The sequence below is a fragment of the Phyllostomus hastatus genome, unplaced genomic scaffold (genome assembly GCF_019186645.2).
Source record: "Phyllostomus hastatus isolate PE091 unplaced genomic scaffold, TTU_PhHast_1.1 phas_contig_1162, whole genome shotgun sequence".
Taxonomy (NCBI): domain Eukaryota; kingdom Metazoa; phylum Chordata; class Mammalia; order Chiroptera; family Phyllostomidae; genus Phyllostomus; species Phyllostomus hastatus.
The window spans coordinates 903,974-920,955 of NW_025333537.1; the positions used below are offsets into that span (position 1 = coordinate 903,974).

General features: G+C 52.7%; 1 protein-coding gene across 2 annotated transcripts in view; it reads right to left on the reverse strand.

Moving 5' to 3' along the window:
• Positions 1-1,115: 1,115 nt before the first annotated feature.
• MYO18B (myosin XVIIIB) overlaps positions 1,116-16,982 on the reverse strand; it is a 225,154-nt gene continuing 209,287 nt past the window's right edge. For both annotated transcript variants that reach the window (XM_045843131.1, XM_045843139.1), the window contains exons 43-44: positions 3,752-5,000; positions 1,116-1,313 (exon numbers count right to left, since the gene is read on the reverse strand). In XM_045843131.1, coding sequence (XP_045699087.1) covers positions 3,764-5,000 — 1,237 coding nt within the window. In that variant the 3' untranslated portion in view covers positions 1,116-1,313; positions 3,752-3,763. The remainder of the gene's footprint in view (positions 1,314-3,751; positions 5,001-16,982) is intronic.

The following is a 16,982-nucleotide window of genomic DNA, read 5'->3' on the forward strand; positions in this document are numbered from 1 at the left end:
CGTGACACCGCGATCCTGGGCTTGCAGCCTCCAGGCCTGCAAGAACAGCGCGCTCTGTCGCTCACCCACTCCGTCTGTGGTCTCTCGTTACGGCAGCTCTGGCAAACTAGCACCGCACGCTGCTCTCCTTACATAGCGCGCTACGCTCCTCAAGTAGCATTTGCTTACAGGCTCACCTAGTGGGAGCATCTTCCTGCATCCGAGAAAACACACTATCCATTGACTTGCTCCATCAGAAAGACAGGAAGAGGTGAGGTCTCCCCTGGGTGGGACCCTGAACTTCCTTCCTGCCCCCCTCCCCTCCCCTCCCCTCCCACCATGACCCACAGCCGCTGGTGAGGATGGCTAGAGCTGGGACCGCCCCTTCTTGGAGCAAGCTCCCACTCATACGCTGTCGTGGTTGAATGGTGTCCCTCGACCCTGAAAAAAAAAATATCCTGATCCCAGTACCTCAGAATGTGATCAGTAAAGAGCTGATAGTTATTCTGTTACAAATACTTCAGGGATGTTTGAAGAGGCAGGTATCCAAGCTACAGATGTGCCCTCGGGAGCTCGGTTAACGCACAGGTGCATGTAGGTGTGTGTGTGGCAGGGCCATGTACGTCCGTGGGTGTGTGTGGGGGGGGTGGGAGCAGATGGTCACACATTCCTGAATGTTGATTTGGGCAGACTTTCGCAGGCAGGCACATATGTCAACGTGTCACACGCATGCAGTCTGTGTAGGCTCATCGATTTGTTCACTGGTTTTTTTCATTCATCAGATTTTACAGATGCTCACCCGCACATCTACACACAATGCAGAAGGGAAATAGATGAGGAAAATATGACAGAGTACGTATGGGAATTAAGGGAGAATGGAGGAGTTATTTCCATTTGACTTATCAGGGAAGACTTCCTGGGGGAGGTGATACATGTATTCCACCTGGCCAAATGAAGAGGAGGAGCAAGAACATTGCATGAAGAAATACAGGGAGACACGTGACTGTATGTCACCCCAAACTGCATAGAGTCCAGGTTGGTGCCATTCCTCAGGACCCTTCGACCCGCAGCTGCAGCCCATCAGCCCTCCGGAGTCCCAGGGAAGAGAACGACAGAGCAGAGAGAAGACACAGATGCCAAGGAGCCAGCACTTTATTTTGTGCAGACCAAGCACGCCGGGAGCCCCACACTCCGCGGGATAGGCCTCTGCTGGGCCCCTCTCGTCTCTTGAGGGCGGCCACGCTGGCTCTGTTGGGACTGAGGGCCCCCAGGAGGCCAGGCCGGTCTCTCTCTGTCGAGTCGGGATGTCTTCGAGGGCAGTGCGTCTCAGGAGGCTGGAAAACAAGGGTAGGTCAGAGCTGATAAACGGGCCACAGGAAGTGGGGGGAGGCCCTGGAGACCCGTATTCCCAGGTGGAATTCCTGCAGAGATGCCACCGAGAGGAATGAAGACGTGTGGGCGGCAGGCGGGAAACAGGTGGCGGGGGACAGGGACAGGGCTGAATTTTCCCCGAGCAGGGTCCCCTGACATTGGGCGCGGGCACTGTGGGCCGGGCTCGGGGCTCGGGCCCCGGGCCCTCTGCCCCTCCCAGCCAACTCACAACGTTACTCTACGTGGCTGGTATTACATCTCCACTTTCCAGCTGAGAACGGATGCTCACAAAGTCACATCGCTTGCCCCAGGTCTCCAGGCCAGCGATGGGGAGAACCAACCCGGTTTGGTTCCGCATCCCATAATGCACGTGCGTCATGGGGGCGAGGCTGCACTGGGTAGCCCGAGACTCTGGCGGGAGGCCAGGGCGGACGTCCGTGCTCAGGCAGGTGCCCTGTCAGTGCAGGGAGCGCTGCTGGGAAGGGGAAGGGAGCCTGAGTTTAAAAAGAAACGGCAGAGACAAGATGTTCTGTGTCGACTTCCGCCAAGGGCTGCTTCCCTTATGGACGCGTGCCCTTTACTTGGCCTTTGAAACTGTGCTCTCTGTCCCCGAGAGCATAATAATGTAAATGAATATCAGATCTCTCCTTGGTAATTGAGAGCAGAGAGAAGGCCATGTAAAGTCAAATTAATTTGCTCTGAAACATCCGAGACCGTCTCCACGGAAGGGGCAATGGCTTTTTGATGGGCTGGCGGTGCCACTCACAGCAGCAGGTGTCTGGCAGGGGAGAGCGTGCCCGGTCCGCGCTGGTCCAGGATGCCTTTGTGGGGAGGGCTGGGGGCTGTGGGGAGGGCTGAGGGCTGAGGCCAGGCCCTGGCGGAGCACCCACCTGCAGCCTGAGCCCAGAGCAGCTGTGAGTTCCGAGGTTTGATAAGGGGAAGATTACTGTGGCCACGGACTGTCATTGGTCTGTGGGTTTGCACTGTGTCTGAACTTGGGGGGTGGTTCTTTCTCCTCCTCCACCTCCACCCATCCTGCCCTAAGTGGGCCATGTAAAGGATGCTCAGTGCCCTGAGGTTTGAACATGACCTTGGAGGTGTGTCAAGGGCCAGCCCTGCCTCTGGGCAGAGAGCAATGATCTGGGAGTTGGGGTGGCTGGGTTGAGCAGAGCTCACAGACCTTAATCCCGAGGTCTCCCTCACTCGTTTAACAGTGAGGTTGGAGCCCGAGAGTTCCAACGCCCTTTTTGTTACATGACTGTAACGTCTGCCTCCTTTTGGGGGTTCACGGAGGCAACCTCTTTCAAAATCCAGCCCGCTCAGTGCGGCTGAGCTTACTCAGGAAGACGCCTGCAATATAGACCCAAGGAAACTGTTACAGATGAGAGGAGTGATTCCGGAGTTTGGAATCCCAGTCCCACCTGAGTGATTTGGTACAAGCTGCTTTTTTGATTCTCAGTTTGTCAGGCTGCATAATGGGAATAAATACCAGCAGCCACCTGCTGGGGTTTTTGTAGGTGCGAAATGACTACCTGATGATACACAGGCCCAGCAGAAGTGATGGCTGCTTGGGTGCAGTCAGTAGGACAATAATTTGGGTGCAATAATTTGTAGTTTTAACTGGAACATTTCACCTAAAATGTCACATGCTATCTATCCTTGAGTGTGATATTGTTATGTTACGGAATTACATGCTTATGATTTTGTCATCAAAGGTTTTGTAATTAAAAAAAAAGGGGGGTGTTATTTGTGCCAGACCCTGTATATCCTCAATGAAAGGAAGCCGTTAGTCACTCTCAATTCCTCTTGCTGCCTTTCTGCCCCTGAAGCGGCAGGACGGGGGCTGGGAGTAGGAGAGGAGGCAGGAGGGAGCACCGCTTTCCCACCGCTGCTCTGGACCTCTGCATGGCCCCTCCGCCCGCCCCTCCGGGCCTCGGCTCCTCTCCGGATACTGAATGTGGGAACCGGTCTCCACTACTGCCAAGACCTCTTCCACCCTGGCCTGACCCTATGGCCAAGGGTCGCCCGTCATGACAGGACAGGGTGCACTCACAGCTCCTCCAGCTTCCAGGGGAGAGGAGCGCTGGAAAGAAAGCCAGAGAAGGGGTGGGGTGGGGTGTGGGGTACGGGGGGGCAACTTTAAAAGTCCAGCACCTTCTTTAGCGGTGTCCCCCAGAACCCGCTTGCTTTCTGACCTGCCTGGCTTTTAAAGAGCGAAGAAACAGGCAGCACCGGGCAGAGGGCTTTGCTAAGCTAAAGCGTCTAAAAGCCCTCGTCCTCTGGAGAAATCAGGCCCAGCACTAAGCGCGGGAACAGCAGTGACGTCCCCTGGGCTGTCCAGCCGGGTGCATGATCTCGCCTTCTTCCCTCCATACGCCCCGCTCCCGCCGGTTACTTTTACCTGAGCCCAGTCCTACTTCTGGAGGTATTTCTTCATTATGCTCTCCACGTCCTGGTCTCTCGCGCCTGTCCCCGCCTCTCTGGGGTCGGGGGACACTCGCTCACCGCCGTCGCCCTCCGGCCGTGGGGTTCTCGGTCGACTCTTGATGCTGTCGGCGCTCTTGAAGGACACGATGGAGCTGGACGAGGAGGACGAGTCAGACAGGTGAGCGGGGTCCTCCCTGGACTCCGGGCTCTTTTTCAAAATAGTTTTGATCCCCGAGAGAAAGGTCCGGCCGGCCCCTTCAGTCTCCAAGTGGGCGCTCGCGTGCAGCGAACTGTCTCGCCTGTCTTCAGACGCTCTGGCCAAGGACCGGGAAGTCTCAGGCTTCCGGATGGCCGGGAGGAAGTCATCAAAGTCCACTTTGGTCTTGCGTTCATAGTTGAGGCTCGGGAGTTTCCAGCTGAACGGGTCGCGGCCCAGTGGTTCCCCCATTAGGTGGGCGAACTGGCGATTCTGGAAGACGAGCGACTCCTTCCCGAGGTCTGGACAGCCGGTGTCGTCCAGTGAAGACTCCAGACAGCGCCTCCGAGGACGCAGTACGGGCGACAGGAGTGTGTCCCTGGGTGTGATGGGGGAGCTCAGATTTCTCCCCGCACCTGGCCCTGATTCTAAGAGAGACTCGCACGAACTGAACCGGGTCTTCGGCTTCTCGGGGAGCAGCGGGCTGCCGTCCCCGCTCTGGGAAGGGATGCATTTCAGGCTGGTGGACCGCAGGAGACCAGCCGATGCCCCGGCCGAGTCCTCCGTTTCCAGGAGGGACTTTGCCCCGGACCTCAGCAGGAGGTGGCCCTCGTCACTGCCCGCCCTGGCCCTCCTCAGCGTGGATGCCCCGGTGGTCTGGTAGATGGGGACAGTGGGCCAGTCCTCCAGGCCCAGCGGCGACCCTTGGCTTCTCTGAGCCCTCTTCCTCCGGAGCCCTTCCACGAACTCGGACAGGGCCGCTGAGGGACTCGGCAGCTTCTCCCGAGACACCGGGGACGTGTCTGTCCTCGGAGAAGTTGGAGACGAAGACACAGCCCCTAATATCTCGGCGGGCTTTCTCTGGATGTCATACTCTTCACCATCCCCCAGGTGGCTGTACCTTTGCCGGTGGCGGGAAAGGGGAGAAAGGGACTTGTCCCCTGTGGTCTGGCTAGGGACGTCCCGGGCTCTGCTCAGTGCAGAAGCCCGCTGGGTCCCTTCGGTGTCCCCGGCCTCCTCGTTCGCCCTGTGCCAACGAGAAAGATGCGGTCGGTAGAAATCATGCAGTTCGTATAATTTGTGCAATTGGCGTTGAGAGCCACTAGGCACAGGCACTAATATTATTTTTTCTTTGGAAATGCCATCCCTAGCTACTGCACTCTCAAATGCACCGTATGATTTAATGTGCAAATTCAAGCCATGTAAATGATTTCTTGTTGCTCTCTGAAATGCAATTTCTGCCTATAATTAAACCCAGCTAAGCACGCTCGAGTAGATTAAAACCGCAGCTAAGACGAATGACTTAGATTTATGAGGCGTCATATCTGGCATGATGGGACCCGCCATCCCAGACCCTACTGTGAAGTAAGTCATTTCCTTCTTGAGGACACAAGGGGGACCTGCAGGAGGTTACGTAGTTATTTGTTTAGGGACAAGCACAGAGGACAGTCCCAGCAGAGGGGCTTCTGGAGGTCCATGACCCCAACATACACCTCGATGGGATGCTCTGTGACACCCCTGATTGTTTCATGGGTGGGGGTAAAAATGGTCCCTCCAAAAGGGAAAGATTCACGTGAAATCCCCACAAAACCAAGAGCAAATCCGAGAGAGCATCCACGCTGGGATGACACCGGGCATGCAGAGTCGTTTTGCAGCTGCTGAGCCAAAGCCACCTTCCTTCTGAAAACGAGGAGCCTCGACTTTGAAATAAAGGGTGTCGCTTAAAAGGAAGAGACTGGAGTCCACCGCCCATTCCTTTAATAAATAAAAATCTACTGGTCCTTCCTCCACGACAAACACCACCGTGCCCACCCAGCAGCAAAGTCATGATTGACAAAAAAGCAAGAGAACGTCAGAGTCTGGGCGGAGCAGACCAGGCCAGGGGCTGGGGACTGAAAGAGGCTGGAGCGCGCGTGCTGGCTTCCGGTCCTTGTCCCGCTCTCCGCGTTGCTGCTCTCGCCGTAACCACAGGCGTCAGCACGCATGAAGGAGGTTGGCAAGACTCTGAGGAAGGTTTCTCATTCACCATTTGATGTGACCATTCCCACGCCATGATCACAGGCAACAGGGCAATGACCCAGAAGACTTCTGAGCCTGGGGCGGGGGGGGGGGGGGAACCAAGCCAATGGCCCCTGGAGGCCATGCCCAGAGGGGAAAGGAGGGGCAAATAGGGCAGGGGATCACGGTCCTTCCCGAGGACAGGGGTGGAGACCTAGACACTGTCTCCTGAGCTCTGGAGGCCAGAGCTTCAACCACCGGATGCCCCTCTCTCTTCTGGGGCTGGCGGGAGTCTCCTTGACCCAGGACCTATGGGAGGCCGCCAGGGCACTGGTGTTCTGTTAAAGGGTTCCACGAGTGACACACACAGGGCTGCGTTTACTCATCTGCCTCTTCTTATTCCCGAGGTCCGCTGGGTGGAGGGTCAATGGCACAGTGTGGGGGTGGTGGGGAGACACAGGGTCAAGGTCATGGTGTAGATGAGCTACCGCCATCACCCACGCCCCTCACCATCCTTAGTCCTTCGCTTGCAGGGTCAGGTTCCCTGCTCCCTTCCCAACGTCCTGCCTCGAGCTGCCCTCCTGCTCAGCTGCTCCAGCCACACCGGCCCCCCCAGTGTGGCCAGCCACACAGGCCACACCCCTCCCGCCCCAGGGTGTTGCCTCTGCTGTTCCCTTGAGCACTCCTTCCACCGCGCCCCCAGCAGCATCATGCAGGCCCCATGGGGGAGTCACAGGAGTGGAAGAAAAGCACTGGGCACAGTGTCTGGCACCCAGCTTCTCCGATAACGGTTACCAGTTTTAAGGAATAACTAATAACCAATAATTAATGGCTCTGAGGAATGAACAGGTCATGGTAATCATTACTACTACTACTCATCTCTGAATCTGCTGGGCCTGGCCCACCACTGGGCTCAATGGGAGCCTCAGCTGAAGTTCCAAGAGGCGCAGACAAAGAATGGACGGACAGGTGACCTTGCAGCTCGTGGTCCCTGAGAAGGGTCGGCCGCCATGGGCCGGAACAAAAGCCACACAGTTGGCCTGGAGCAGCTGCCGCCTTCCCCATTTCTTGGCTATCGGCTTCCATCTCAGCTGCAGCTGGACGCGGGCCAGGAGAGGAGCTGAAGGGCTCCTTGAGGATCACCTGAAACCATGTTTTTTAACATCATTGCTTTGGAATCGCTCCCCTAATACAGGGCGAGGTGGCATTCTCACTCCTTTCTTTTTTTTAAATAAACAGCTTGGAGCTGCCAGGGGCAGTGGGCTGCCGCAGAGCTGACAGAAGTCATTTCCTTCCTGTCTTGGGTCCCTGCAGGGAGCTGGGTGTGATGGATGTGTCTTGGGTGCTCAGTCTTATCCATCACCTGCCACGTGGGATGGCAGCATCGAGGGCTCCTGTCGCAGGATCACCTGGGACTCTGCCATCCCACTCACCCCAACACCCACCCCCAGCGCTGGCTGTGGATGCCAAGACAGGGCACGAAGAAAGGAGGGAAAAAGGGTTATAGGAGGAGCAGGAGGAGGAAAAGCAGCAGGAGGAAGAGCAGGGACAGGAGGAGGAGCAGCAGGAGGAGGAGGAGCAGCAGCAGGAGGAGCAGCAGGAGGAGCAGCGGGAGGAGGAGCAGCAGCAGGAGCAGGAGGAGCAGCAGCAGGAGGAGGAGCAGCAGCAGGAAGAGCAACAGAAGCAGGAGAGGAGCAGGAGGAGGAAGAGCAGCAGGAAGAGGAGGAACAGGAGGAGGAGCAGCAGCAGGAGGAGGAGCAGCAGCAGCAGGAGGAGGAGCAGCAGCAGCAGGAAGAGGAGCAGCAGGAGGAGGAGCAGCAGCAGGAGGAGGAGCAGCAGCAGCAGGAAGAGGAGCAGCAGGAGGAGGAGCAGCAGCAGGAGGAGCAGCAGCAGGAGGAGCAGCAGCAGCAGGAGGAGCAGCAGCAGCAGCAGGAGGAGCAACAGAAGCAGGAGAGGAGCAGGAGGAGGAGGAGCAGCAGCAGGAAGAGGAGGAACAGGAGGATGAGCAGGAACAGGAGGATGAGCAGGAACAGGAGAAGGAGCAGCAGGAAAAATGGGCAAGAGGAAAGGAGAGGGGGAATCACAGAGCTCGAGCCAGTACTGTCAAGATCTTGTTGACTCTCGTTTCTGCACCGTCTGAGCTGGCGCACAGTAGACGTTGTTAAATTGGGACAGGTGTGCCTTGGGAGTCAAGTGTATAAGGAAGAGGAAGTGGGTAGAGGGAGAAAAGTGGAATAGAGGCAAAGAGAAGTGGGAAGAAGAGGAAGCAGGACACACAAGAGAGAAGTTGGAGTGAGAAGGGATGGAGGAAGAGGAAGGAATCCAGGGGTGATGGAGGAGGGAGAGTGAGTGAAGGTCAAATGCAAGGGACACAGGGGGACAGTCACAGGTGGGTGCAGGTTGGCTGCAGAGCATCTGCCTTCCTCATCTTCAACCAAATGGTGGGATAGGGTGGTATGGGTGGGGGGGACACGGTGCTGCCAAGCCATGAGCAGCTCATGAGTGGAGTCCGGTGGCCCCAGCCTGTGCATGCTGGTGTCCAGGGCAGAGGGCACAGGCTCATTCAGCCCACGCCACAGGGACCCTAGCTCTGAATGGAGAAGGTCTGACCACCTTCCCAGAGACGCAGCAGGAGCAGCACCTTCTAGAAGGTGTGCAAGCCCCAGTGTCCCAGCACAGCCGCTCAGGCCCCTGCCTGGCTGTCACCAGAGGGTGATCACTGAGCTCTGCCAGGGGGCACAGGGCCTGATGCTTTGGGTAGGGTGGGCTGAGTCCCATCCTGCAAGATTGTCTGGTAGCTTCACAGCCCCAGCTGGTGGGCTGGAGACAGAAACACAAGCCAAGCGGTGCAGACTCCTGGGAGGCCGGAGAGGAGGGGGCGTGGGGGCAGTGAGGAGGGAGCGAGGAAGAGTGTGGGAGGGAGGAGAAGGAAGGAAAGGAGGAAGTCTCTGTGGAGCGCTGCCTCCTGGGTTTACCATTCAGAAATCCACCCACATCTCTGTGACGTCCTTTTCTATTTCCTGTCTACTTCACCGTTCAGCGGAAGAAGTTCCTTGTGCCCACTCCTTCCTGTGTGGAGACCACAGAATTACATCTGAATTCAGACGTCCTCTTGCAGGCTTCAGGGTGAGGGTCCCAGTTCTGCTGTCAGAGACGGGATGGTCCTCTCCGTCTGCCCCAGCTTTGGGCATTTCAGACACACCGACTGTCTTCAGCCAGGGGCCTGGAAAGACTCGTTTTTTTCAGCTGTCCTCACGGGAGGGCTTGGCACAGACGGAACTCCCCTCCATTGATCTCGTGTGATGGATGGCTGGTGGATAATCAAGATGTCACGGCGCCCGCCTCCCGGAGCCTTGGCCAACGGGAGGGATGACAGATAGAAGGCTCTCTGAGTTGCCGGGAGACAGGTGTGGACAAATGCCAGGTCGGGCACTGTGATTCTCTAATGAGAGACTCCAGACACATCTTGGGAACTTCTGCGGCCTGTCCTTTAGTCTGTCCAAAATGGAGCTGCCTTCCAGCACACCTGCTGCGCTAGAGAGCCCGCTGGTGTCTCTGAGATTCAGGCACAATGGGGCTGGGCTGGTTCACAATGGAGTGGAGGGGGTAGTGAATAGTCATCACAACAGCTACCGCTGGCTGAGCATCTGCTGCGTGCCAGGCCCTGTGCTGGGTTCCACGGATACAAGGGGGACCAAAGTGATGAGCCTCCCACCCTGTTACAATCTTTATGGCAATTCCAAGGGGTTATGCCCTTGAGGCCCATTGAGGCAGGTGACCTCCACAAGCACAGAGGCGGAAGTGACGAAGGCAGGTTCCAACCCCAGGTTAGCTGACCCCACAGCCACTACCACTGGTCTCTGCAGACTTCCTCGGAGCCGTGTGATGTGACTCAGGGTTAACAAAACGTCCTTGTCCAGATAACATCTGTCACTTGGTCTAGTCTGCTCCTGCCACTTACAAGCCATATGACCTTGGGAGCCACCTAACTTCTCTTGGCCTCAATTTCCTTAGCTGTAAGATAGGAGAAATCTATCTAGCAATGTGTGGATATTTGAGCTCCAGGAGGGAAGGGGTGCCTATACACAGGTGCCTAGAATAGTGTTCTGGCACATAGTAGGTGCTCAGTAAACATGTATTGAAAAATGAACGACTCTTGAGGTCTCTGCACATAGTGGGTACTTAATAAACACGTGTTGAACAAAAGAGTGAAGTGCCATAGTATGTTTTCAGCAAATATGTGTGGAATGAGTGAATGAATCTTGAGCCCTCTGGCACCTAGTAGGTCCTCAATACGTACATGTTGGATAAGTGAGTGAAGCTCCAACGTCGGCCACACACGAGGTATCCAGTACATGTTTATAAGTGAATTGATGAGCAAAAGAATATACATGAACATTCTCTAAAAGTATTGATGGCTTAAACTGCTGAAGGCTTATTGGGTGAATCAGGCTGTGAACACCCAGATCTACCAGAATGGCCACTCTTTCTAACCTGCAAGGCTAAGGCAGCGAGCTCCAGAAGCAGACAGGCCTGGGTGCATAACCCGGCTCTGTCCCTTCCCAGCCAGGTATCTGGTGGAGCCTGGACTCGCTCAGCTGTAAGAGTGGGAAAGCTGAGGCCTGCCCCACAGGGTTTTGTGACGAGGCGGAGACAGCATGTGTGACGGGTGTGGTCGGTCACTCACCAGAGTGTCATCCAGGACATCTCTGCCTGAACCCCAGCGCTTCGCAGGAGACCAAGGCTGGGGCAGTGACGTTTGCATACAGTAGTTACTCATTTCAAAACGTTACTACTAAGAAGTACGGGGTGGGGCAAAAGTAGGTTTACAGTTGTGAGTACGCAAAACAGGGTGAATTATTGCGTCATTTCCATAAGAACAGATGTAAACCCACCTCTGCCCCACCCTGTGTTTCCTTAAAACCTTAATGCTCGTCTGAGTGTTTTCTTTAAGGACCCCTTCCATCGGGCTAGAAAAGGCCCTGGCATGAGGGCAGGTGCTGGAGAATAAACGGTTGTTACACAGGATCCTGCTCGAGCAGAACAGGAAAAGGTACGGATATCGAAGTTGCTGGTTCAGCCTCAAAATGAACCAACTCTCCTGCCTGGACCACACCCCTTTCCCGCCGGCCGTCCTGGGAACGCGTCACCAGGCCCTAGAGCCCGTGCCTGTCACAGCAGTAGGCGCTCCGTGAATACTGAGTAAAGCAGGAAAAACGCACCCATGGGGCACACGTTTTGTACCCATCATCTCTTCGGGCTCAGACTCATCACCCCAACTTGCAGATGATGAAACTGAGGCTCCCTGGTGAGATGCCGTGTGCTCAAGGTCACACGACTAAGTGGCAGGGCCTGGATTTGAACCGTGGTCAGCCACGTCTGACGCTTACGCTTTGTCCTTCCCTGACATCACACGTCCTCCAGGCAGAAAGCTGGGCAGAAACCAGCTCAACTCACAGCTGCGCGCGTACTTTCCCCAAATCCACTGAGATACAGCGAACGAAAAGAGTGAGGCCCAAGTCAAGGGGAAGCTGAATTCACTGGCATGAGATCTAATCACACAGCAAAAAAACAAAACAAAACAAAACAAAACAAAAACTCCACCATTTCCAGGTAGGAGAGTCTGGGCAGAGCCGGGGCCGACCAGAGCTACAGGAAACTCGAGGAGGGTTTTAATGACACCATGAATCATCCCCAAAGGCACGCTGTCACCCCCATTCTTCATCCGCACCCTGAAATTAAAGAGGAAATTAAAAATGTATTGATGTCCTTTCATACCGGCGAGGCCTGGGATGGGAAACCAGATGTCCTTTCAAGATGGCCTGAGGGTTCTGTAACCGTGCCCGACATAACCACCGACAGTCTGTAATTAAACTTGACATGGTGCCTGAAACCATGCGTGAGGTGCGGAGAACGCGAGACGTCTATTAAACCCCTACAGCGTGCAGGTAAATTCTGCAGAATAACAGCTGCCGTACATGATGCCTTGAGGCTTTGCAGGTATTGCTCAATTTCGTCTCCCGACAGTCCTCCAAAAGCAGATAGTATTGTAATCTTCCCATTGCACGAGGCGCCTCAGAAAGGTAAGTCATTTGTCAAGTGGTAAATGGGAAAATGTGGATTTAAACCAAGGAGTCTACCTCGGGGACCCCTGCCTCCTAACCACTCGGCTCCACGGACCCTTACTATCCCATTTCACAGATGAGAAAACCAGGGCCCGGAGAGGCGAGTGGGCTTGCTGAGGAAGGAGCAGAGCCGGGGCTCTCATCTCGGCCAGTCCGACTGGACACAAGGCGAGGCTGAGCTCACAGCAGGGAGCCGGGCTGCCCGCCCCTCCTGGAGAGCACAGCGTAGGTGTGCAGGCAGGATAAACCCGTGAAGGAGAATCAACGGTGCGGGAAGCCCCAGGTGAACCGTGAGCCCTGGGCAGCAAGCACAGCAGGGTGCTGGCCAGGGAGAGCAGGAGCGTGCATGCACAGCCTTCCTGGCAGCGGCGGCGTGAGTTGGGCTTTTGGAAGAGGGCCGAGTTTGGGTGGTGGCGAGGGGTCAAAGAAGGCGCTCTGAATGGGAGGAGGAGGAGAGCCCTCCTACCAGTTGTTAGCGTATTCAGTCTGCAAAATGAGCCAGGGCAGGTGCCTCACTTTCAGAGGCAGGGAAACAAGGCTTGGGAAGGCCACCCTGCAGACAGGGAAGACTTGAGGCCAGGCGGAGGCGGTGGACGGGCTGGCCAAGGAGGCTGGGAGTGGCGAAATGAGCGGCTCCCCGCTAGTCCCTCAGCCTGGTCACGCCCGGCCAGAAGGTGGCAGAGACCTGAGTCAGAAAACAGACTCTCTAAACATCCTCTATTCCTGATAATAGGATGTTTTCCGGAGACAAAATAACTCTCCAGCCTTCCTTGCTATTCTCTCTAATCCTAAGCGGGTACTGAGTTCTGGACACTTTAAAGAAACAAATCCAGGGACCTGTCCTCAGAGAATACCTGCCGGTGTGCCTGTCTGTGTCTTCCTCCTGGTCTCCGGGTCCCCAGACTGGGGGGTTTGGGGCAGGGCTGCCCATCAGGACCACACCTGGAACTCTCCCGCCTCCCCCGCAAAAATCTATCTCTACCGGGGGAGGGGAAGGCTACGGTGGCTCTCCAGCTTTAAAGAGACTAAAGGCAAATGCAGGGTGTTAATAGTGGGAAAACTGTGTGTGGGAAGGCAGGGGGTGTATGGACACGCTCTATACTTGCTGCTCAATCTTTCGATAAGTCTAAAACTTTTCCAAAAACAAATTCTATTTTTTTAACAAAGAAAGAGACCAAAAAAAAAAAAAACAAAAACAAAACAACCGTATGCAATGTGCATTCTTCAGGGGATCCTTCTTTTTAAAAAATACAATGATACGATTTTAGGACGAATGGGGTGATACGAATGTTGGGATCTGGGACAATATTATGGATTTGCTCATTTTCTTGGGTGTGATGGTACAATTGTTAAGAAAGTCCTTCTTCTTAGGAGCAAGATATGGAGTTATTTATAGAGAACGGTCGTGATATTTTCGCGTTACTTTCATGGTGTTAAGCATAAAAATGTGTTTAGATATATAAAGGAATAGATAAGGAGGTAAAGACAGAAACGAAGTGAATATGAAAACCCATTAGTCACTGTCAAATTAAGGTGCAGTTGACAGTGCCCAGACAGCTTCATTGTTAAAAATGAGTAGATAAATAAGAAGAAGAAAGAAGAGGGAGGGAAGGAGGGGAAAGGGGAAGGGAATGACATGTTATAGGTGGTTCTGAGAAACTGTCGCTCCACATGTTGTTTGAAAAGCAAACACTTCTCCTCCCCCAGCTCTTGCGTCCTCCAGAAAGGCTCCACGTGCCTCCCAGGATGGGCTAGGGGTCTCCCCTGTCCACAGCCCCTCTGGCTCCCCGTGGCCCTGTACGATAACTGCCTGTTGACTCACCCGCAACTCCCAATGAGACCGTCAGCCCTGCACTAGACTGTGCTTTTCTTTTACGGACACCCAGCATCTAGACAAGCGCTTCACGGAGAGTTCACGGAGCGCAGAGAATAAAGGAGCGGAGAAGCGGAAACAAGAGGGATTGTGGAAATGCAGAAAAAACAAACAAAAGGCTCCTTCTGCCTCATGTGGCTGGTTCATTCAGACCCCGAAAGCCCTCCTTCACAGCCAGCCAGTGCTTCCTCTCTGGGCTTAAAATAGATTCAAAACCCACCTCTAGTATACAATATAGACGAGCGAGCTCCTGTGTCCAAATTCAAACTAAGAGCCTGGTTTTATTTTTACAGAACTGTATAAACTCCTAGAATATCAGAATAGGGAGGAGGAGGCTGGAACCTCATCTCGTGTGAACCCCTCATCCGGCACCTGGAAAAGCAGAGACACGAAGAGAACATCCCAGCTCACACGCCGATGAGCGGAGAGAAGCGCCGGCGCTAAAATTTCAGCCGTTACCTTCCTGCTATAATTTCGACAACGTTTTGGAAGAACAAACTGAGCATGTGAAGTAACTAAAGTCTTCCATTGCATTGGAGGTTCAACTTGGGCTCAACATATTTTCAACGTATGCTTCCATTTTCCATGCACAGCCACTGCCGTGCTGAATGTGGTGTAATAGCCACATAAAATCTCAGACTTATTTGTCAAAGCACCCGGTTCCTCAAGAAAATGCAGTTTTAAATCAATGGGAATCATCCATCCGTCCCATCATCCATCCTTCTTTACACCCACCCAGGATCACTTATTGAGTGCCAAGACGCCAGGTGCTGTCGATACAGAGATGAATAACCGTTGTAGTTAAGAAGCCTGACCTCAAGGGCAGGGAGTAGATTCACCAAACTATGACTGAAAGGAAATACAAGCGGACGTTCACGTCCTCTTGGGCAGAGAAACTCAGGAAGAAGCGTCTACTCAGCAAAGGGAGTAAAAATGTCTAGCTTAGCCCTCAGCTTTCAGCTATAATAGACTAGCGGTGTCAGACAGAATCCTCACTCAGAAAAGCCAGAAAAGCTAGATTTAAATTTAAAGGCACTGGGGAGTCACCAAAGCAGACGGGACTCACGGGGCCGAATTCTGGAAGAGGGAAGGACACTGAGGTGCGCCCAGCATGGTGTAACACTCTCCCCAAGAGTCACCTGCTGATCTGGCGGAAGAAGAACTAACCCAAGGAATCTATACACCCAACCATCAAGACTTACGATATAAAGCTGTATTAATTAAGGCCATGTTAAATCAGTTCAAGAACAAACAAGTAATAAAACGCTATAGGTGATACTGTTGTGAATTGTGAAAAATCTTACTGATTTTAAAATACATATGCAAACCAATTGGATATCCACGTGGCAATGAATCTTAACCCCTACCTCACACCATAAATAAATATCATTTCTCAGTGAATTGTATATCTATATATAAAAGTTAAATTAGCAAAAAACTCAATGTTTTTCTTTTGCAAGAAAACATAGGGGATAGTTTCATGATTTGGGAGTAGGCAAATAATTCTGCAACATTTTATTAAAAGTGCCAACCATAAAGGAAACAAATTCTAAATTTGGTTACATTAAAATTAAAACCTTCTGTTTGTCAAAATAAACCATTTGGTGAGAGAAAAAGGCTACCCACTGAATGGGAATAGATTCACATACTCAAGAAAGGACTTGTATCTAGAATATATTAAGAACTTCTACAGATCAATAAAAATAGACAACCCAGTAGAAAAATATCATGAGGAAAATACTTCATCAAACATTTCATTAAAGAGTATATCCAAATAAACATACATGTGCGTGAAAAGGTTTATTTATCAGGAACATGCAAATTAAAACCAAAATCAGCTGAAGAATGAACAACTATGAATATCCACTAGAACAGCCCCAAATTTTTTTAAAGACTTTATTAATTTATTTTTAGAGAGAGAAGGGAAGGAGAAAGAGAGAGAAAAATATCAATGTGTGGTTGCTGGGGGCCGTGGCCTACAATCCAGGCGTGTGCCCTGACTGGGAATCGAACCTGTGACACTTTGGTTCACAGCCCGTGCTCAATCCACTGAGCTATATGCCAGCCAGGGCAGCCCAAAATTTTTAAAATGACAAATCCAAGTGTTGACAAGGACGCAGAACAACTGGAACTCATTCACTGCTGGTAGCAATGAAAATTGGCACGACCGTTTTGACAATGTTTACTGAAGCTGAAAATACATCTATGACCCAGAAATTTTACCCCTGGGGTATACTCCAACAGAAAGCTGTACATTTATGCAAAAACAGATGTGTGCAAGACTGCTCATAGTAGTAGTATTCATAGTAGTGCTAAACTGGAAACAACCTAAGCATCTATTAATAATAAAATGCATGAATACTATTTTATACTCATCTAATAGACTATTATAGAACAGGGTTTCCCAACAGTGGCATGATTGACATTTGAACCAGAAAACCATTCTGTGGCCTGTCCTGTGCATGTCAGGATGCTCAGCAGCGCCCTGGGCTTCTACATGCCAGATGCCAGCAGGAACTCTGTCCCTCCGTTATGGCAACCAAAAATGTCTCCAGACACAACCAACTGTCTCCTGACAGGAAGCGGGGTGCGAAATTGCCCCCAAGTTGAGAACCACTGCTGTGGACTGCCATTACATGCCACATTGTGGATGAATCTCACAAACATAATATTGAAAGGAAGAAGCTGGGCGCCAGAGAGGACTATGGGATGCCTGCATGCATCCAGAGCTCAAAAACAGGACTATCTTATCAACCGTCTCAAAAGTCAGGACGATGGCTACCTCTGAGGAAGGAAGAGGTCATGAGTAGTCATGGTCTGATTTCGATTTAGGTAGTAATTACATCGGTATGACTGATATTTGAAAATTTCCTAAGATGTACTTTCCTGTATACGTAGAAATATCACACGCACATGCAGTAAGCACATTTCAATAAGAAACTCAACGAGAGCACCACAGACGCTAAAACAATGTCTGGAGCCATCCAGGACTAATCTACATGGTTTTACACAG